The 22,610-nt window shown below is 37.1% G+C and overlaps 1 protein-coding gene across 1 annotated transcript in view; it reads left to right on the top strand.

The window, feature by feature from the left end:
* Window positions 1-2,910: 2,910 nt before the first annotated feature.
* Window positions 2,911-22,610, top strand: part of LOC122346138 (astrotactin-2-like) — a 345,769-nt gene continuing 326,069 nt past the window's right edge. Inside the window, 2 exon segments of the mRNA XM_043240825.1 lie at window positions 2,911-3,283; window positions 3,285-3,382. Coding sequence (XP_043096760.1) covers window positions 2,934-3,283; window positions 3,285-3,382 — 448 coding nt within the window. The 5' untranslated portion in view covers window positions 2,911-2,933.

The raw sequence follows: 22,610 nt of genomic DNA, 5'->3' as shown, positions 1-22,610 counted from the left end.
GGTCACGAAAATAATCAACAGCGCAACAGTTTTCAACATTTATGATAATCAAAAATGTTTTACGAACAGCAAATCAACATTTCAAAAAATGAGTTCTGAAGGAGTGTGTGACGCTAAAGTAATAATGCTGCAAATTCTTCTTTGATCACAAAATGCAATTATATTTTAAAATATATTCAGATAGCAAACTTTTTTTAATGTATAATTTCTATATTTTTGTGTATGTTTGCTTGCTTGTGTATGTGCATGCGTGTGTGTGTGTGTGTGTGTGTGTGTGTGTGTGTGTGTTTTGCTCAAATAAATGTTTAGAAGTTTTGGTGTTCAGTGACAAAAACAAACTAAACTAAATTAAACTAAAACAAAATAGTTTTAAAATGTTTTTAAAAATCTATTATTAAATACTTAAGTAATTATAATTATATATTAAATATTTATTAAATAAATAAACATTAACCATTTTGATAAAATTGATGAAATCAGTCACATTATATTCTTCACGAGCATAATATATTAAAGATTTTATGTTTGATATAAGCATGATATTGCATGATATGAATTGCTGAAATATCAGTTGTTCTACAATTATATTTGTATGTGTTTAACTATAATAATTAATAATAATAATAATAATAATAATAATAATACTTCTGTTAATAATACACTTCTGTTAAACTATGAGACAGCATTTTTCTATTAGAAAACAGCCTTCAGATAGCTAGACTCTAATGCTGGTTCTTCTCAGTAGTAATTTTACCTCGTCGGCAGAGTTCACCGAACTGGCTCAAATTCGGCATTATAGCACTGAAGTGTAAAAATCCCTGACCCGCATGGCTAGGCGATATTATTCATGTTAGCATGAAAAAAAAATCTAATTCCATAACTGAAGAGTCGCCGGTGCAACCCGCTATAAAGCGTAAACAAAATGCTCAGCATTTAAGTTTTTACAACATAATCAAATGGCCATTGACTGAACCTTAGGAACGAAGCATAATTTAACGTGGAAGAACCTTGGATGTATTTTGGTGACTCAAATGAATAAATAACCAAAAGTGGCGGCCTCGCTTCTTCAAGACTTTGAAAGAAAATCCTTCGAGGCGTTCAGCACCACGGACAGCGGCAAGCAAACACACACACACACACACAGCACAGGTCCTGAGTGCATAGATGTGCCACTGAGAACCAAAGATACATATGTTAGTACTGATTTGAACTGAAAAACACTGTAGTGAAGTAATGCAACTTTAATGGCACTCTTATTGAGAATAATGAGGATGACAAAAAAACTCAAAGTAAAACATCCGGCACCATTACGGCAATAGGAGTTTGGGGAGAAGTGCGGTTAATTGTCGTGGAAATAATGCAATAAATCTTACTGATCCTAAACTGAATGAGAAACGCAAGAGATAAACGCACGCTTTTTCTGAAGGGGAAGTGTCTGGCTCATATATGTGCTGAAAAAGCATTACACATGCCTCAGATTCATATTACACCCTTATCATTAGAACAGCAACACCCTCCAGCTGCAGAGTATAAATAACTGTGTAAGCAATAAATAAGCACGGCGTTCTGGGGCCTGGTGCTGTACCAGTCCGCGGGAAAAAAGAAAAGGACAAATTGTTCGTTTATTTGTGAAAATCAAGACAACAAGCATGGCGGACCTATGGCAAAGATGGAGAGGGGAGAGGCTGTACTCATTACACGCGCTAAACCTGTTTAAAGCGTCTCTGTCTAGACCGACGCTCGCCGCTTGTGTTGTTTGTCAAATTCAATTTGGAGAAATCAGAGGACTCCTTGGCACAGAGGTCAAGGCAATTCCGACGACAATGAATCTCATACATCCACTGGGGGAGTGTGTGGAAAAAGCCCTATTAGCTGTTAGAAGTGTATCGTTCTCTTTACATACACATACCGACACTTGTTCGCTCTCGCCGTCTGCCACAAGGTACTGCCTTTTCCAAGCCGTCAGCAAGTTCTGCCAGCACCCAGACACCGCATGCGGTCTTCCATCTCCCGGGCATCACTCTGCATCAGGCAAAGCAATCGCGGTATTAGAGCTGTTGAGAATAAACAATTGAAGAATTATTTTTTTACAGCGCTCAGGATGTCGAACGAATCCGAACCGAGGATAATGCAAAGCATACTGCAACACACACACACACATGCGCGCACACACACACACACACACACACACACACACACACACACACACAAACGTACGCAGCTGGAGAGCGGAGGGGTCTCTTCAGGAGGTGGTTTCATGAGGCACACGTGTGTTTTGTTTTTTTTTTTCCGGGTGTCTGTTTCGTGTGACCAAAATCAAGTTTAACCGCAAAAAGTTTAGCTGGTGCGAAATTTCGAAGCCCATTTGGTGTAATTCAACGTACGTAGTCATTTTAAACAGTGAAATACACACTGAATTATCTTGACAAAAAGAGTTAACTAGCTTAAACTAAATAAAAATAAAAAAGGAAAACAAGAAATAACAAAAATGCACAAAAATAATTGTGTCCGTCATGCAGACATTGTTTGTCTTGATACACACAGTCTTAAAGTGCATCTCTAAGAGTGTGCATCTTAATATTTCCCTGTGACCAATATGATAATATTAAAATATGCACTGACAAAAAAAGTCATGTCTGAATTACTTGAGATTATCCAAGTCTATGTATTATTGTAGTTATAACTAGTTATTATAATTAATGTAATAAATATTTAGATCTATCCAAACATAACGATATTTCTAAAAGCTTCTTAAGCATAAATCATCGTCATTATCATCTTTGTAATGTTTTTGTTTGTTTGTTTGTTTTACATTCTGTGCATGGTGTAGGCTATTGTTTGATTTAATAATTGGTGGTATAGTTTTTGTTTATTGTTTATATGCTAACTTGCGGGATGTTGTTTGCGCATTTCACACGGTTTAATTGTGTACGATGCCATTGTTTCAGTTATCGCGTCTCGGCTCTCAGTGCTGCCGCCTGCCGATCGCGCTCGGGGCCGCAGCCGCTGCTATAAACCACCAGCGCTTTACACGAGACGCTCAATCCACGCGCAGCGGCACCGCGAGCGGAATGACACCGAGCGACGCGCGTCTCCTGCTCCTGCTGCTGCTGGGGCTCCGTGCGAGCGGAACCCGGGCGGGGGGAAAGCCGGACGAGGACCGGGACAAGAGAGGCGATGCGGAGAGTCCCTGCGAGGTGAAGACCGTGACCGTGTCCACTCTGCCCGTGCTCCGGGAGAACGAGTTCAGCTTTACCGGCGCGGGATCCGGGAGTCTCGCCGGAGGAGTCCAGACTCCTGCTGTTCGTCAGGACTGACCTTCCGGGTCGCATCTCGGTTCTGGATGATCTGGACAACACGGCGCTGCCCTACTTCACCTTAGGTGAGATTTGACCGCCCGCCAGTCGTATCTTGAGCCGAGCTGAGAGATGACAGATGCTCTCCGCGCGTTTGCCTGCTTCTTACGCATCCGAGAACGAGAGACACGGGTTCGCCGTAAGAGCGAGCTTTATTCCGGAGCAAACGAGCTGATGCTTCTTATCGTGTTCAAAAGTGATAAAGGTGTTTCAGCGGACCTTCACTCTCAGATTTCTCAAAACTGTGCTGACTTTCCCTATAGTTGCGTTGAAACTGAAACTGAAAATATATCCTGTTTCAGAGAGATCGGGTACAAAAGGCGCACGCTGTAGATCTGTTCAGTATAATATGTCTTGACTGAAAATCTGGAGAAGCGTGTCTCCAATTGCCAGTATTTCTCCATAGAGTGTTTTACTGGAGTCACATTAAGCCAGCATAAGTCATTATGCGATATTATTATGTGATATGTGACTTATTTTGGAATACAGCAGCTTCAGCACCGTCTTGGTCGAGTTGGAGGAGCATATTACAAGTAATGCATTGCTATTCAAAGTTATTGCTTTTATATTTGCGCATACAGTACGGTCAAAGCTTCGGTGACGTGGTTGTTTAGGCATGTAGGAAGTTCTTTGCGTGTTGTTATTAGTTTTTCATGCTATAGTTGTGTTTGGGGTCTTTTAAGCAGCGTATCCATGGCTTTCTGAAGAACTAAAGCAATAAATTGTAGGATATTTGGCTAAATATGACAACTTTTCCTGGCATCAGGGTGACAGCTGTCTCTAAATATGAATGAATGCTTTAAACTTTTGGTTAACCCGTGTATTATTTAATGGCAGTTCGGTGTGCTTAACACGGATGTACCATAACATATCGAATAAGAAATCATTAAACATGCCAGTGCAGTCTGTGCACAGTACTGAATGAAAAACAGCAATGGCAAATGTTCTATATTGACCGCCACGTTGCCCTTTCACCCATATATAGAATTACAGTTAAGCTCAAACACAATATTCATGTTGACTGCTACTGGAAAAAGAAAACTGGGAACTATCACTATACATAGAGATCATATGATCCAGTCCGCTTTCTCAGTTGCCTGTGCAGACTTTATTTGTATGCAACGCACGTTACTATTTAAATATGCCCCGGAGCCATATGTGTATCTGCTGTGTGTAAACATGAATCTATATGCATTCAGCAGAGCATTTGAGTCCCCTCGGTTAATGGGTGTAGACACAAGGCCCGTGTTTAGTCCAGCAGATTTGGGTGCAGAATTCTTCTGGAACACGGCTAGGATGGGAGAGCTGCCGGTGAAATGCAATGTTCTTCATATTCTGTGCGACAGTTCGTTCGCAGCGGTGACCTAACTTTTTCATAAAGGCAATATTTCCCCCTTTAATTGATTTACGGGTGCATTTTATTGTTAGAAGTACGGCATGCTTCAGCGAACATGTCCAGTTATTTTATTTAACAAATAAACTCAGTCAGAATTAGTTACAAATCGAGTGAGATTAGCATCAACAAAATGCGCTTTTGCACTGCAAAAAATGGCCTAACTCTCATGGCGTAAACATACCCGGGCACGCTTTTTTACGAGACACAAAGTACCTGAGTGCAGTTTCCAAAATAAATGAACACAACATAAATGCTGGGAGAATTGAAAACTGATGTTTTTGAACGTTATCCTCACACATGTTCAGCTTCATATCTATGGGTTTTAAAAACAATAGGTTTAAAGTACCTGATATGGCGGTGCTCTTAAAGCTATGGTTCAAATCCTGTGTAACAAAACAGATCAAATCTGTGTAAAAGGAAGTTGAAATGGCGTGGTTGCGTCAGCAAATGAGTTATGATATTAGTTTTACGTTTGTTAACACTATCGGGTAGGTTTACGATTGAATTTGGTGTAAAAAAAAAAAACAGCAATACTGGCCTATGCTATCATAATAAACTGTGCCAGGGTTCACATATTAAACAAGTTTTAGTGCAACTAAGTGGACATTTCCTTTTGAAACTGTGGCAAAATGTGCAGTAAGGTACATAAAAATTGCACTGATATGTTACTTTTTTTTATTTGACAATGAGGTTTGATTTAACTCATGAAACTACAGATGTCTTAATGACGCAATAATTGACTCGTTCATTCAGTCAGTTCATTCAAACGGCTGATTCATTCAGGCACAATGCAAGTGAGTGACTTTTTGAATAAAGTCAATCTGATTCATTTAGTATTAAACCAGTTACAAAAATAAATAAAAAAATAAAAAAATTGATAAACGAATAAATACAAATTATATATGTACCTTCATAGGGATTGTTAACTCAGAGGTGAGGGTTCTGCTGTTAATTTTTATCCCTCAGGAAGTTAAAGGCCTGTGTGATTTTTAGCTTTGAACACATTAGAATATATTTTGTAATATGTTGATGGCCAGGCTGTTGGCCGTAGCAAGTGACTTCCATAGTCTGGACCAAAAATGCTGTGAAGGACACTATCTGCGGTCAGTGGTTTGGTTGCCAATATTCTTCTTTTGTGAGTTGCGGAGGAAGAAGTCAAGGCAGACTGCAAACAAGTGGAGGGTAAGGAGTATATGATGAGAGAATTGTCTTTTTTGCACGACCTATCTCTAACATAAGAAACCTTATACCACAGTACCACTATATGGAAACACTTTATAATATCTGCACACTATGAATCATGAGGTAAGCATTAGTAAATAGTCAGTTCATCTTTTATAAAGCATTTTCCCAATGTTCCTAGTCATTAGTAAGCAGTGCATAAATGTTTTGTTCATCCTCTATAAGCATATCTATTACAAATGAGATTTAAAGACTCAGTTATCTACCTATTTTTTTCCAAGACGCAAAAAATGTAACTGTTCAACTGCGCACTTTATTTTTTTCTATGAAATTGCATAGGTTTGTTCTTCGTTTTTTATCACGTACAGCTGTACAGTAAAATTTTTTAGCATCTTGAAAAAATATTTCTGCATTCTGTATCCATCTGTGTTATGTTTATCTTTTCCATTTAGAAGATAAACGAGCTTTTAAATCTTCTTTGTAAATGCTTTACAAGGTATAAATAGTCCTCACTTTAGATGAGCTCCAAAAAACAGATGGCTGGCAACTACTAAATGTTTTAGAACCACCTGACTTAATCATGAATTGCTGCAGGAATATTCGTTTATGAAGTATTTATTAACACGCTATAAAATCATGTGTCTAAATAAAAAGATTTACAAATGTACATTTAAATATTGTACCGACTATGGATATTAAAAATACCATAAAAAATTACTTTAACCTAACATATGCATTATATATGTACTACATAAAAAGACAAAAAAATAGGAAAAAACTGTTTTTAAATGCATTTAATGAGACATTACGCACCTCTAGAGCTTCCATCCCAAAGAGTTACAAAATCCACTTTTCCGTAATTTTACATTAACTGTTCCCTGCTGGTGGAATGACCTGCCCGACTCAATGAGAGCGGCCGAGTCCCTCGCCATCTTCAAGAAAAGGCTAAAACAAATATCCTTTATCTTTTTTGACCCTTAACTCTAGCCATCTCTATTGTAATTCTGTTTTATATATTTGTTTTGTAATTTAAAAAGCCACCTAACACTTGCACTCTCTCTTAGTTTTTTAAAGGCCTCTGTTTCTATACTTGTTCTCTTTTAATTACATACACACACACACACACACACACACACAACTTGTACGGGTCATTTTTGCCACCGTATGTAAAATACGTTGCGGAATGAAACTCATTAATGACAGCTTCATCATTACACACACAAAAAAATCAGTTTGAATGTAATGATTGCGTCATTTTTGTAACCTTTTTGGGAAGGGTGGGTTCTGACCGTTTAGTGGATCCGATGACCTTTTCCAGAGTGTCTCTGTGTCAGCCCTTAAAAACAAAAAAAAAAAAAAAAAAAAAAAAAAACAGTTTCAGGACTTTCAGAATCAGCTTTGCACTGGTGGCTAATTTTGCTCGGGCTTCCTCTGGTCCAGTGACCCGTGCTGAAGCTGAATCCATACTGCAGCGCCAGGACTTTCTGCTGGGAGCGAGCCAACGGTTTTGAGGCTCTGGTGATGAAATACCAATGAAAGCCCTCTTAAAATAGAGGTTTAGTTTCATATGTCAAGTGCTCTTTGATAGAAGCGAATCTATATCCCTGTAATGAAGAACTACAGCTGGACCTCATCAGCAGTTCTTGCTGAAAAATAAGCGAATGGTTAGGAATATAGATCACTGGCAAAGCGGTGGTGCTCCTTTTGGATTACAAGCTCATGTTTGCATTTCAGATTTACGTGCAACAGATGGTATTGATAGTGAACAGGACGTGTCAGCGACTCCGTCTGAAGGCCTACGTCACGTTATTTATATAAAATAAACTATTTGTTCAACGCGAGCCTCCTGGTAATGATGCAAATCACATTTCGTTCGAGCGTGCGTTCTTGCATTGCTCAAGTTTATTTAGAGAGAAAAATCAAGCAGCTATTGAAACGGCGGGTGGTAGCAGAAACGCTTTTGTGTTTTACGTCTCAGCATGCTTTCTCGAGCTGCTTCCAATGAAACGCGAAGAGCGAGGAGAGTGAGAGAGAGCGTTTCGCTGACCGTCGCTCAAGCGCTCACCTCCAGTCTCAGACGTGATTTATTACCTGAAGCGCCCGGGAATGTTCAGAAAGACAGAGAGAAGATTAAAAAACGACAAGATGAAAGTTTTTATCCGCGCTGCTTTTTTTGTCTGGTCTTTTCGATCTAAGCGAGGAGTTTCTCAGTGCGGACGTGGAAATAAAGTGGGAAGACACCGCTGATGAGTCTGTTCTCAATGCGCGCGTGCCCACGTTGTACAGTACACGCAGCTCAAACATATTATATTACAATATTATTCAGCCTTCTGCAAATTTTATTGATATCTTGACATTTACATGGACGTCTGGAATGACGAAAAATAGCGTTTGGGAAAAGGAGGGCTATAGCATAATATATTTGAAATTAATGCGACGGGCTTAATGCTATGAAAATCTGGCAACAACTCAAGGGAGAATGATTTTTAATCACTTCATTTATGTGGACCAATATAACAAAACATAAAAAGAAAAAACGTATGTAACTCTTTTTTTAGGAAATCATTAATCTATGTTAATTTTCTGCTGTTTTGTATTGTTTCTCAATGTTCTTGACAGAAATGTCACAGGGGTTTCATTTATTTGATCAAAAATATAGAAATGCCAGAATACTGAAAATGTTAATGCAATTTTAAATAACTGCTTTCTATGCAATTATATTCTAAAGTGTATTTTATCGCTGTGATCAAAGCTGGATTTTCAGCCTCATTACTTGTCTTTAGTGTCACGATCCTTCAGAATTATTGTAATGCAAATTTGCTGCTCATGAAACATTTATGATTATCATCAGTGTTGAAAATAGCTATGTTGCCAGTATTTTTTTTTTTTTTTTAATGGAAATCACGTTTTATTTTTCATTAGCCCCTTTAAAACATACAGACTTCACTGGAAATCACCAGCAAATTGTCAAAAAGATATCATGTGTAAACAGGGCCTTTTCCAGCTGTTTTCCTGTATGAGAAGTTGTAATGTTAACGGTAACTTGTGCGAGTAAAATGTTACCAGAATTCTGCTGTGTGTGAGAGATGTTGAAATTCAAACTTCTGTAATGTTATGTGATGTCTCTAGGCCACAAAAAGCAGTGTGAATGAAAAAAACAAAAACGGTAACAGGAAGCACATTTAGAGGTCATTTCTGTTTGATGATGTCACGGAATTTACTGGTAATTTAAAAACGATGTGTGAGTGGCGCCTTACGGAAAGAAGTGGGAACATAGCTCCTAGTGTGAACAGCACAATTTTTGAATTTACCCGTAAAGTTGTCCTGGAAATTTTACGGCAATTTATTGGTATTACTGTCACTTTTGATCAAATGAATGCATCCTTGTTGAAAAAAGTTCTTTGTTTTAAGTATCGTTACTGACCTCAAAGGTCCGAACGGTGCTGCATTTTGTGTGCAGCTACCGCTCGTGACTTTTATGCGCGTCATCGAATGATTTTGGCAAACCTTTGTTCTTAAACAAGAAAACGCCCTTCATGCTTTGCAGAGTCTAACAATGCAGAACATCTGAGTCCCTGCAAACAAACCGTGAGAGCTGATGGTTAATGCAGGAGCTTCATATGAACAGTCCCTGCGCTGTTACAGATGAACAGCAGCTATCAGAGAAACCAGAAAATGCCACAATTACAATTTGCACGTTTTTCATTGATTTATTTAACCTTTTCAAAATGTCACACTAATTGAAGGAGGTTTGTGGATAATTAGTTTCCCCTCCTCAATGCAAGGGCAATTAGAAGAACCTGGAAGACACGGTATGATTATTAATTATAGCATTTTAAAAATTATTTAAAGACTCCTAAAATGCACTGTGGAACTTTTGGTTGAGGGATTATATGTACAGAACGTATACACACAGTATTGTAATTTGTATTGTATTCTGATTTTGTATTTTAGTGTATTTCATTTTTACGTTTGTAAAGTGCATCAGTAACTGCCCAAAGATCATAAGCAATATTGCTGCTCGACAACTCAAGATATTGTTTTGACATTTCAGATTGCGCTTATTGTTATTCTTTTCCCCCATAGGCTTCCATCGTAAATGTAATATTTTCATGTGCTATTCTATTAATGTTCTGGCTCGTGTTTGACCGTGGTGGCCGAAAGTCTGAAAGTTAGACGCCCACAGGATTCGGTCTCGTCCGGTTCATGTGCAACGCGTGCAGAAGTGAGCGAGGCTATAATGCATTTCTCATTGCTGCTTGTCTCTGCAGAATCTCCAGATCCCATTCTCTCTTGCAGTGCATTCACAGCAGTGTGTGTGTGTGTGTGTGTGTGTGCCATTACGCGTGTGTACAATTTTGGCAGTACAACTAAGGGACAAAAACACACACGCAGTGAACTTTTCAAAGTGTGTTTAATAAGAATGCTTGACAAATTGTGCATCTGTTTGATTGGATCTTCCACAACAGAGTTGCATTCAATTATTTATGGTAAAATACACCAGCTCTACTGCATTTGCATTTATAACTCTCTTTGTCACTTTTATAGCAACTTCGAAGAGAGAAAAAATCGCTCTGCTTTTGCTACGTGGCGTGAGAGCGTCTAAAAGCGGACGCTTCAGTCAACAAATCATGAACGCTAGTCTGCTGTTCAAGACTTCGGGTTTATAAATGGATTTAATCAACTTTCTGTGGGCAGCAGCCTTCGGATTTACGCAAACCTTTGATGAATTAAAACCAAAATTATTTGACAGGGGATATACTGGCTATCAAATAAAAGAGCAACTCTGATAGATCTTAAAATGGAAAGTGCTGCACCGAGTGAATGTTTTATACTCACACAATGGGCAAACGGACATTTGATCATTTAAAGGCAGTGCACTGTTCTTTTGAAATGTGTTGTTAGTCAAAGCACATGCTTGGATGGAAGTTAATCTTAATGGAGAACATGACAAACAAGTCGCTATTCATATCACATCAGCAGTCCAGAGTCACTGAGGGAAGCAGTTGCTTAAGTTTAGTGATCCAGGTTGTTTGTCCATGTGTTTCCAAACTCTATGACCCCCAAAAAAAAAAAATAAATAAATAAATAATAATAAAATTAAAAAAAAAAAAAGTGTTCAAAGAAGAAAAAGTTCAAATTAATAAAATTGAAACTTTGAAATGCAGATGGAAATTTTATATGCGCTTTTAATATATAATTCCTATACTTATCGTTCCCGACTTCAGGTTATAAAAAGTATCTTTTCCATGTTAATCAGAGTTTTCGTCTTAACGCAAAAATTTACATTTCTATTTATTTTTAAAATCCGTTTCCAGCGACTTTGTGGCAGGAGCAACAGAGTACAAACTATATGAGAGTAGATCATCTCAGGTGATTGTGTGCATTATTTAAAGTTAAACATGTCTAATATATGTTTTAAATGTCATATCGCATGACCTTATAGAAAATATAACAACTGACGGTTTACAAGCTAAAATCAAGCAAAGATGACCCTTAAAACTATGAACTTACTGCGAACCAACGAGTGTATTCCATAACTAGTGTTATCAGTCACTCAGCATGTACATTTAATGATGTTAAAAAGCTTTAATATTTACAAATGCATCAGTTTCATTGCGAGAGCAGTCTGCGCTTCCAGAGAGAGCCGCCCACGTACTCTTCTGATTGGCTATGATATTTGATTGATTCTAGATTTGGGGTTGCATCTCATCTAGTGTGGACACCCAAATTGCTCGTCTCTGGAATCCTGTCGCTTCTTATGCAGTTATTACAGGGTGTTAGGGTTTACCTTACAAACTTTTTTGTGGATTTTTGAGGCTTGCACGGTTCAACTTGCATGCATATCCCTAGACGATGTCCTTTTTTGAGTCCACAGAACAAAGAAAGTCACGTGGTGTTGCAATAATGAGAGTCGCTAAACGATGACTTAATTTCAGTGCAAAGATGAATAATGTTCCAGACTGAAATGCCTCTTCAGGTTTTAGTATTTGGAGGACATCTGAGTTCTTCTGATCAGATTATTCTTTAGGACAGCCGCTCTGACAGATGTGTGCAGTGGTTGACTTTTAGTAGTAAAGTGTGTGTATTTTCAGACTGCTAAATCCAGAGGCACAGACATCATCATCTGCTTTACTCTAAAGGTCAGCTTTCATTTCTACACCCCATAAAGCACTTACTCATTCCTCAGACTGTACAGCTGCAGACAGTCACTGAATTTGCTGGTTTGTTTTAACGTGCGGGGTTTGTTAATGATGGCGTCTTTTATCTCTGGCTCTGTTGTCACGTTCGCATCTCGTGAGATATACGGAGTCCACCCAGCTTCCACGTAACATCTGTTCTCAATGCTTCATACTCAAAATTTTGCTGATGACGCAATCGCAAATAGATTCATAATGAATCAGCAGCTTACTGTATATAATGCTGTAAAATGTTATTTTCGGGTACGGTATATCTGTCCTGGAACACTGGATTTAACCTGTGCAAACTTGTGTGGATTACTTTTGCAGTGTAAGTGTGCCATTCATGTTAATATATAACAAAAACTGTACTTGCAGATAATAATGAAATAAAAGGCCACTTTACCATAAACGCTTGTCAGTACATTCAGCAATATACATTTAAAATTTCGTCATTAATTACTCACCAAATACAAATCCCATAAGACCTTTGGTTAATCTTTAGAACACTGATTAAGATATATTTTAATCTGAGAGCTCTTAGACCTTTTTTTACAGCAGCAGTGGCAGTGTTATAAATCTAATATGTCTATTTCTATAATACTAAAATGCACAGACACATGCGCCTAGCTATCCATGTAAGGGTTTTTATACTGTACAGACCTTATTTCCTATCACCCTACACCCAAACCCCTCTTTTTACTTAAAAATAAATAAATAAAATATCATTCCATATGATTTACAAGCTTTTGTACCCATGGAAACAATTTCGCTCGATTTCGGGCCCATGAGTTTCTGTGTATTCAGGTTTAAGTCCCCACCATGTGTTTCTGTGAATTTTGTGGACTTTCCATAGACTTTTATACTGACCAAACGATATTTTCTATCCCCTAACCCTAAACCTATAGAAACATATTTGCATTGTTGCGATTTTAGGTAAACATTTACTATTTGTGATATTTTTTTTCCTCCTTAATGTAAACAAATTCAGGTTTTACTCTCATTGTGGGGACATTTGGTACACACACAATTTAGCATAAACAAGTACACGCATACACACAGATAGGGCACATGTAAACAGCGCAGTACGAATGACCCTCGTACTGAATGGCTGCTCATATCAGTGGATTTTATAAAGCTTCCTTGTAAAGCCCTGAGGAAAAACAAAAAAAAAATAAAAAATACAGTGGGCACTGTGTCAGCATCCCGCCTTTGTTCTTTTTACTTTTACAGTCTTTTCTCTTCATCTTCTTTTTTCCCTCTGAAAATTGAAACCACCGGTTCCTACATTTATCGCGACATCGGCAGAAAAACAAAACCCAACCCCCGTTTTTGGTCTCTTTTTCTCTCGCCCGGATAAATCCGATTCTGACAAGTCAGCCTTTTGATAGATTTCTTCTGGGTATTGTTCACCAGGAATATCGTACAATGCACAGTGGCGATGCTTCCTCTGCAGTCCCATCCAGACTGTGAGTCTTTATCTCACACTTTAATTCACAGCCAGGGAGTTGCATGTTTTATTTTTGTCCTGTGATGAAGATCACTGCCTACGGTCAACAGCTGCCTGGGGCTCTGTGAAATAAAACATCTCAATATCATCAGTCCGTCAACCAGATCTTCTAGATTTCAAAAGCCTCATTTTACAACAGTGCAAATAAATCTAGATATTTTTTTTAGGTTTTCAGATGTAGATGTCGGAGATGAGAGTTGTGTGTCATCATGACTCTCTGATCTTCTAGTCTCTAGATTTGACTCACATCTTTCTTTTAATGTAGGTCTGTGGGAATTCTACAGCTCTTTTTTTTAGAGTCTGTTCACTTAGAAAAGTAATAGCAGCACCCCTTAATAAGCCACGTCCTTCATTTTCACATTGAAATTTAACACTTAAGGATAAATCATAATACCTAAAGAGATGTTTCCTAAAAAAAAAGGATAACTAAAAACTCATTCATATCCTCAAATCCAGTCAAAACGTCTGGTCCTTATGGGGTTAATTCACCTGAAACTAATGCAGTGTTGCTATTGTTAGTTACTTTACTTGCTGCTCAATAAGACCACATGCTGTGCTTTACTTATCACTATTATCTGGAAGTAAAATCAACAAAGAGCATAACCTTTAAAGAAAAAAAGGTTTTTAGCAGATTTTGAAATTGTAATATTGAAACATACATGAGATTGATAATTTTGTTTGTGCTGCTCTGGACAAGATTAAAAACATAATTCAACATAGAATTCTGCCAAGAGGTCAGTCTGTGACATTTAGTAGAACCTCTATTGATCACACATCTTGTTCTCATACACATTTACGGTTCAAAGTTCATCAAAACACAGCGAAATGTGAAACCAGAGTTTGTCTCCCTCAATCCACTTTTAAGAAGCAGTTGAAGACACCTTTCGTGTCAGCATCTAAGTACTCCACAACCCTTAACTGTCACGCACTGCTACTTCTTGCCTTGGAACGAGGAAACGCAGAATAATCTCGAAACAGTCTTTAATAATAATCCATCAGAACCTAACGCAATCACAGGAACACAGAACACACACCCTGGAGGAGGCTTACAACACAGTCCATGGGCTTGACAGAGGAGGGAGGAGCCAGGGTGAACTCAGAAGGGGGTCAGAACAGGAGGAGCCCGGCCTGACCCAGGCAATAGCCGTGATGGCGCACAGTGGAACTGACAGAGGGAGGATCCATGGAAAAGGACTTCAGGGCGCCGACTGATTGTGGAGGAGGAGCCCCGAGGTTTAGACGGAGACCCCAAGAGTAGGAAAATGCCAAGGATCTGGTTGGAACAGAGTACTCCTATTACTGCGATCAGGAGAGCTGCGGCAGAGACCAAAGAGCCAAGGGGATGGTGAAATCTGACGGAGCCCAAGGGATGAATGGAAGAGGCACAGCCAGAGGAGTTGAGTCCCAAGGCGCAGGAGCCTCTGGGCTCTGAGCCCGCTCCTCGTTGCACTTGGAGACCAACGAGAACTCAGGAGAGAGGGCAGATCGATCTCCAGATCAGTCTCCCAGTCTGTGAGATCCTCCCCCATTTCTGGAAGTCCCAGATGTCCAGTTACCTCACCCTCATCCTCTCCATTCCACACGGTGGGCATTGCTGCTGGCTCACGAATCACTACGAATCACTACTCCCATGTTGTTCCAAAACTATAAAAGCTTTGTTCATTGTCAGAACACAATTTAAGATATTTTAAGATCCCATTGACTGCCATACAACTTGTCAAGGTTCCGGATGAACAAAGCTTTTACGGGTTTGGAACAACCAGGGAATTCAATCTGTCAGGTTTCAAAAACATATGTTTTTGTTTCAAAGATGAATTTTATTCTTACGGGTTTGGTATCACGTAATTAATGAGATGTTTCCCTATATTTAGTGAACATTCCATATTTACTTGGCTCTGATTCGGTCTCCAGCATACTTTCGCAAAGAAAGCTTTCCATAATTTGATAGCAATTTTCTGGAATCAAAGTTCAGTGTGAATGTAGCCTTGCTCTGTTGTTGTGCAGCATCGGTGGTGTCAAGTCACCTCTTTCTCACTTATGGCTCTTTGGACAAACCGAAGGAAAAAATGTGTTTTATTTACTAAAGCAAATGTTTTCTTATGGGAGTCCAGCAGTATTTCATCGCACAAACCAGCCATCACTTCAAAGATGCAATTCAAGTCTGACATTCCTGCTTTTCTGAGTTGCATTTGACAATTTTGTGAGTGTTTCTTATTGTTCAGACCGGCTTTCTTACAAATTGCGCATCTGATTCTAGGTTTAGAGGACATGGAGAAAACGATGCGACAGATGCTATGCCGCTGGATGATTTGGTTTGTCTGACTGGGCACCGCAGGGCAGCAGTGGCAAGGCTGAGATATCAGGATGATATCCGTGATAAACCCACTGTAGAAACTGACTCTGCACACAAAGGCCAGCCTCACTTCTGCCCCTTCTGGAGCATGTGCTGCATCTAAAGCACTGTCTTCACTGCTACATGTGTGGACATGTTCTGAACCATGAAATGCTGGGCCAGAATCTATCTCAGATATTAAAGGAGACCAGCCTTAAGGTCTGTCTGTACGTTTTTTACTCTGAAAGATGACAAATTATCATGCAACAATCAAGCCCGCATCTGATTTCCTCAGACCAGCGGTTATGACAGCAGGTTGTTGAAAAACATCCTCACACCAACTGTACGTGTTCTCACCTCTAAAACCTGAGAAATGTGTCATGAAAAGGTAAAAAATAACCCGCAGACAAATATTAAGGCTTTTGACATGCAGTAAGTAATATCTGGCATTCATCTGGCATGATAAAAGTATAATTGTGTAAAACTGAGATCACCGCTGTTAGATCATCGATGCCCTTGTAAAAAAAGAATTGCACTTAATTGTATTGCACTTGTAGTGTACTTCAACTCTTTCAAGTTTCTTAGCAAAGTTAAGTACTCTTTAGAAGAAGTGCACTTTGTAATAATGTCAAATTACACATTTTAAAGGAATAGTTCACACAAAAAATTTAATTACGGCATGTTTTAGTCACCCCCAGGCCATCCTAGGTGTCTATGACTTTCTTCTTTCAGATGAACTTTCAGAGTTGTTTAAATAAATTATCCTGGCTCTTTCGAGCTTTAAAAAGAACTGTTCGTCTGAAAGAAGAAAGTCATATACATGTAGGATGGCTTTGGAGTGAGTTAAATATGCCATAATTTTCATTTTTATGTAAACTATTCCTTTAATTTAACATGCATTTAAATTTGCAGATCTTCCCATAGTAAGCATAGTTATTTATTTTTGTTGTGAAGATTTATTTATTTATCTATTATTATTAATAATATTATTTAACATTTTACAATTTTATGTTAAATAAAAAACAGTGATATTTCTTATGAAATATATATGTAGTAAACTGCAACTTCATTATTAATTACAAATATAAATAGATGACATGATAAGTTTCAATATAAATGGAAGCTCTAAAAAGTATATTTTGGTATATTACAAGGACAATATAAAATATTATGAAATTACATGTAAAGATGTTCTGAAGTCCGAAATACATTGGCCAAAAATTACTCTAAAGTTCAGTTTATTGCATTCAATAAAAATATATGACATTTTATGCAACTGTAATTAATATCCAATGAAGTATCCAAAAACATTTATTTAATAAATAAATAAATCATATATATATATATATTATATATATATATATATATATTTGGGCTTTTCCGGATTGCTAAAGACCCAGAAGTGACATCATCAAATGTTTGTTTGTACACAGTGATTTCATTTATATAAGTGCTTCAATAAGAAACCGGGTTGCCCTTTCGTCTCTGGATTGTTTAAAAACAAAACTGCCCAAAGAGAGAGCACACTCAGGTAAATTTTTAATAGCTGAGGCCATCAGCTGGGAGAATTAGTTATGACAGAAGAAATACGGTAAAAGAAGGAACCTCTGTAACCAAAGGCTCAGGAGCCATGAAATATTTATGCCTGAATATGAACCAAAGGGCTGGATCGTCCTTCACCGTCTGTGTCTCGCTCCCTCCACGGCCCCACAGATGCTTGCGCTTGTACATTTTGCTGTGTGGTAGAGTACGTGTTAGTTCTGTAGCGTCTGAATGCGTAATTATTATTCAGAAGCCAAATCAAAGTTTGATACTGCTCTGTCCTTGAACATTGAATTAAAATAGAAAACACATTTGCTCAGGCCTCGTGTGAAGATGATAAATAAATACTATGTTTTGAAATATTCAAAGGCGTATTTGTCAGATTGTTTTTTTTCCTATTTGTCTGAATACTGTAATTGATGGCATGTTGATATTATTCAGCTGTCTAAAAGAGACGTACTGAGACTAAATTATAGAGTATGCATTACAATATTGACCAACAAACAATTACAATAGACTCCGACAGAAGTTATTCACTGCGGCTCTTTATAAGCAGTGCTGTGCGAGAGGTTTCATTGTTTTGGTTGCATTTTCTCATGTGATGTATAAAGAAAAAAAAAACACTTTACAAAAAGGCGTCATTTGTTATGATTGGTTCATGTATTAACACGAACAAACAATGAAGACTGCGTTTATTAATGTCTTTTTTAATGTTAGGTGATACAGTCGTTCATTGTTTGATCATTAGTTCACGGTACATTAACTGATGTTAACAAACAAAACTTGTTATTTTAATAACGAATTAGCAAATGCTGAAAGTAACATTAAGATTAATTAATGCTGTACAAGTATAAACTAATGATAAAGTTTAAAAAAAAAACGTTACCATATACTGTATGTGCCGTTAAATATTTAATTGCATCCGATAATGAATGTTTTCTTTCACACTTCTGGGTCTTTGTTCACTGCAGTTATGTATTTATAGTCATATAAATGATGTCAAATATAAATAAATGTAATATATAAGCATAACTTTATTTTTTCTTTTCTTTCTGTAAACATAATACATAGTGCACACGCACATAGTGTGCAAACACAAATTTTCATTTTGGATTCATCGTGATTAATAGTGTAGCACTAATGAATACACAATTCTGTAATTTCATGTTATTTTTGCCGAGCTCATTCATCAGTAGGGGTGTAAATCGGACAATCCATCACGAAACGATTCGATGTCGGTTTTCAGCAAAACGATATTTGCCGATACTTAAACAGTTGCTTCGATTACGATTCGATGCGATTAACGGAAAGCGGCGAGCCTAGTATTTTCTATGTGTTTTTAGGTGTGACATGACATGCACAAAAAGGCAAGAACACAAAGACAAAAGTACGAAGGAAAGAAAACAAGGAGCAAAGTATGTGAATATTTAAAGAAGCATTATTTTAAGGGTGTTGTTATATCTTACTTTTCTGTCAAGAGCGGCCGTTTGAACGATGCGTTTACTGACGTGACACGAGCCTCGATGCTCGCTGCTCTATTTCTGATTGGCTGCCTGCTAAACACCACTCGGTTTCATCGATGCATCGTATCTTTATAAATTTAATTGATACGTCGATCCATAACGATGTATTGTTACACCCGTATTCATTAGAGTCAAGTAAATTGAAATAATTTTGTTTATACCATTATTTATGCTATGTATCTATCTATCTATCTATCTATCTATCTATCTATCTAGTAAAAAAGTTGGGGGACTGCTCACTTTGTCTAACCCATCCCATACCAGTAATTTAAATATGGTATTAGTATATGTGTCATTAGTCTAATTTGACATTGTGGCTCAGCCTATCAGATTTGGAAACTGGAAAAAGCTATTGAATAATATATCAATCGCTGTTTGTTTACATGCAGCAGACTCAGCTCAGAGGAATTACTTAAGGAACACTTTCAAAGCGGTTCCCCCATCTGGATAAAGGTTGTTTTGTTTTTCTCTGAAAATTTCACGCAAGTGATCAAACAAAAAAAATAGGCTTCAGATTTCTGTTTTCAAAACTCTCCCTCATGTGCATCCATTATGGCTGCATTAGAGCACAAGTGTTTTTCCTTTTGTTTTTAAAACCTGATGGAGAAATCCAAATGATTTTCTGTGGTAATCCACGGCATTTCTTAGACGCTGCGGATAGAGTTGAAGTTGTAATTTACCTGGGCTATCATGCATCATAAAGTGCTCTATAACCGTATTAAACCAACCTGGTCATCTGGCATGTCTTCTGGGATCTCAGCTTCCATCAAAGGCATCAGAGATATAAAACGCCCTGGAAACATTTCCCATCAGGCCAGCCAGCGGCAGCGAGAGTGCTAGTGTGCCTGGCAGATAAAGCAGGTTCGCAGGCCAGATCTGAGTGTCTACTGTTCTCCTCTGGCTGATTTAATAGTAGTTTGACAGTGGTGTTTGGTGTCTCTGCTTCTGGAAGTGCTGTCCACTGGAAACTCCACCTAATGAGACTAGACTAATGAGAGGGCTAAACTGACAAAAAAAGTCACATCTTTTTCTTTTAGTTCAGAATTATTTATGTCGCTCATGTAACGAGGCAGTGGCTGAATGGACTGACCTTCCTCTTCATCCGTGGCCGTCCGTAATTAAGAAACAATGCGTTCTGCGAAATTACAAGTAGCCAAAAGAAATGCAAAGACAAGCGATTTAAGACACATGCTCTTAAACTTTGAAAGTCCCAAACCGTTCATCTCGATGTGGCATCAAACAAAGCAATGGAAAAACACTGTAACGTGATGAAATATTCATGCAAGTTTTGTAATATTTAAAATGTTTTATTTGTTTTTAATGTTTAATGTTTACTGTCAGAATAAGCATCTACTTTCAAATGGCTGCCAGTGGAGGAAAGATCTTCAGTATCTCGTTTGTTTCTCTTTGACGGCAATAGGATTAGACGGAAAGCTAATAGAGTGCATTTTTTATTTATTTATTTTCTTCAAAAGACAGATATCCTAAACGTGTCTCCTCTAAAATTTCAGAAGGGAACTTAACCATTTCAGACATTTGCCCATTTTTCCCTTGGCAAAAGACTTTCAAAGATTCTCTCATAAACTATTTTTACAGCCGAGACAAAAAGGAGAATTTTATGTTATTTTGTGTGATTCAAAACAATGGTGTGGTGAGGAATACTTGCGTTATGTCAAACTGTATCTTTGGGAAACTTCTGCTATAATACGCCCCATATATTTGTAATCATAAGCCACTATGCCAGAATTCTGACAGCATTGCCAATTATTAAAAACAACAGGAAAACATTTATTCTGGGGTAAAATTGAGTTTTGACAGGGATCAAAGCAACATATAATATCTTTACAAAGCTCAGTTTTAAATTATTCAGAAGTGTGTCTAGTCTCATTGGTTTCTATTTTATTATACTAAATATTTTTAGAATAAATATATGAGTTGATACTTAAGATCATTTATTTAAAAAAATAATAATAATAATAAATGTAATATTATGAGATGCTAGTAAAAATCATGATGCCCTAATCAGAGTATTTGAGAAATTTGAGATCATAAAAATTAGGGCATAGAAAACAAAATGCAAATATGTTGCATTAATTATGAGAAATACCATTACTGTTATGCTATCTAGAAATTATGAGTTAAAAGTTATAATTATGAGATAAAAAAATCTAAATTATGGAATATAAAAGTAGGTATCACCTTAGTCTGATAAGTTGACAAAACAAAGCATAATTATGACACTGATACTGTGTGTATATATATATATATATATATATATATATATATATATATATATATATATATATATATATATATATATATATATTTATATATATATATATATATATATATATATATATATATATATATATATATATATATATATATATATATATATATATATATATATATATATATATATATATATATATATATATATATATATATTTTTTTTTTTTTATATATATATATATATATATATATATATATATATATTTTTTTTTTTTTTTTTTTCTTATAATAAAAAAAATCCTTAGTATCTTACATTTTTTTAAATATAGTCTTGTTAAGTGTAGAAGATCCCCATACACTGTGTTGAGAAATCAAATAAAAAACATGCCAACCAAACCTCCTACAGTTCATTTCATTTCCAGTCGTCCAAAACCTGTAGCACGTGGAGAACAACGAAAACTGTTAGTAGCAAAAGAGGAGTCATGTAAACTCCGCTGGCCCTCTTGGTTATGACCCGAACTCCTTCTACACACACTTTGAGGTGTATAAGGCTAATGCTATCCTTCCTCTGAAGAGAAGGAGTCCATTCTTGCATTCAAGAATGGAGTGAAGAAGTGAAAGGAGCTAGATGGTTCTCCTGAGCACATCCTGACCAACTGCTGAGCAGCTAGTTCAATGAGTGCCAAGGGATGGTCAAAGGATTGTTTGAACTGCTTCTTACTCTCTGGTCTCATTGCAATCCATTTAATACCCCAAAAGATCCATAGATGGTTGTCTGTATTCTGCACACAGAAAGAGAAGCAGTGCGAAGATGCTATTCGGTGACATGAGTTCAGAATCCTGAGTCTGCTCTACTTCCTCTACACACTCCAGCAACAGTTCTCCAGCTTAAAAATATGCCAGCATGCATAATAAATTAACACTCGTGAGACATTAAACATCAAAATTATGAGATAAAAAGGCATAATTAAAAGTCATTATGACAAAAAGCCTACATTTTATATTCATTTAGGTTTTTCGCGTAACATCAACATTGTATGCCATAATAATATATATTTTTTTCTCATAATATGGACTTTTCTTATCTTTTTTCACAACTATATGAAGTACAATTATGATACAAATAATTCTAAATAATGTCACAAATACCAGTAATTTATCATTTTAGTCATTTTAATACCCTCCTCTCATAAATGTTGCATCTGAAAAAGAAACTCCTACAAACGCATATTCAGTAAGGTCATGTGCAAAAATAACGGTGTCCAAGCTTTTTCAATGCAAATTTTTTTCACTGTACGTTTTTAGTAAATCTTGACAGTGCTATATTTTAAAGCCAAGAGACGGTATGTGCTGGCACA

This window comes from Puntigrus tetrazona, chromosome 5, assembly GCF_018831695.1.
Source record: "Puntigrus tetrazona isolate hp1 chromosome 5, ASM1883169v1, whole genome shotgun sequence".
Lineage (NCBI taxonomy): Eukaryota > Metazoa > Chordata > Actinopteri > Cypriniformes > Cyprinidae > Puntigrus > Puntigrus tetrazona.
Note: the sequence above shows the minus strand (reverse complement) of the source record. Positions and strands in the feature narration are given on the sequence as shown.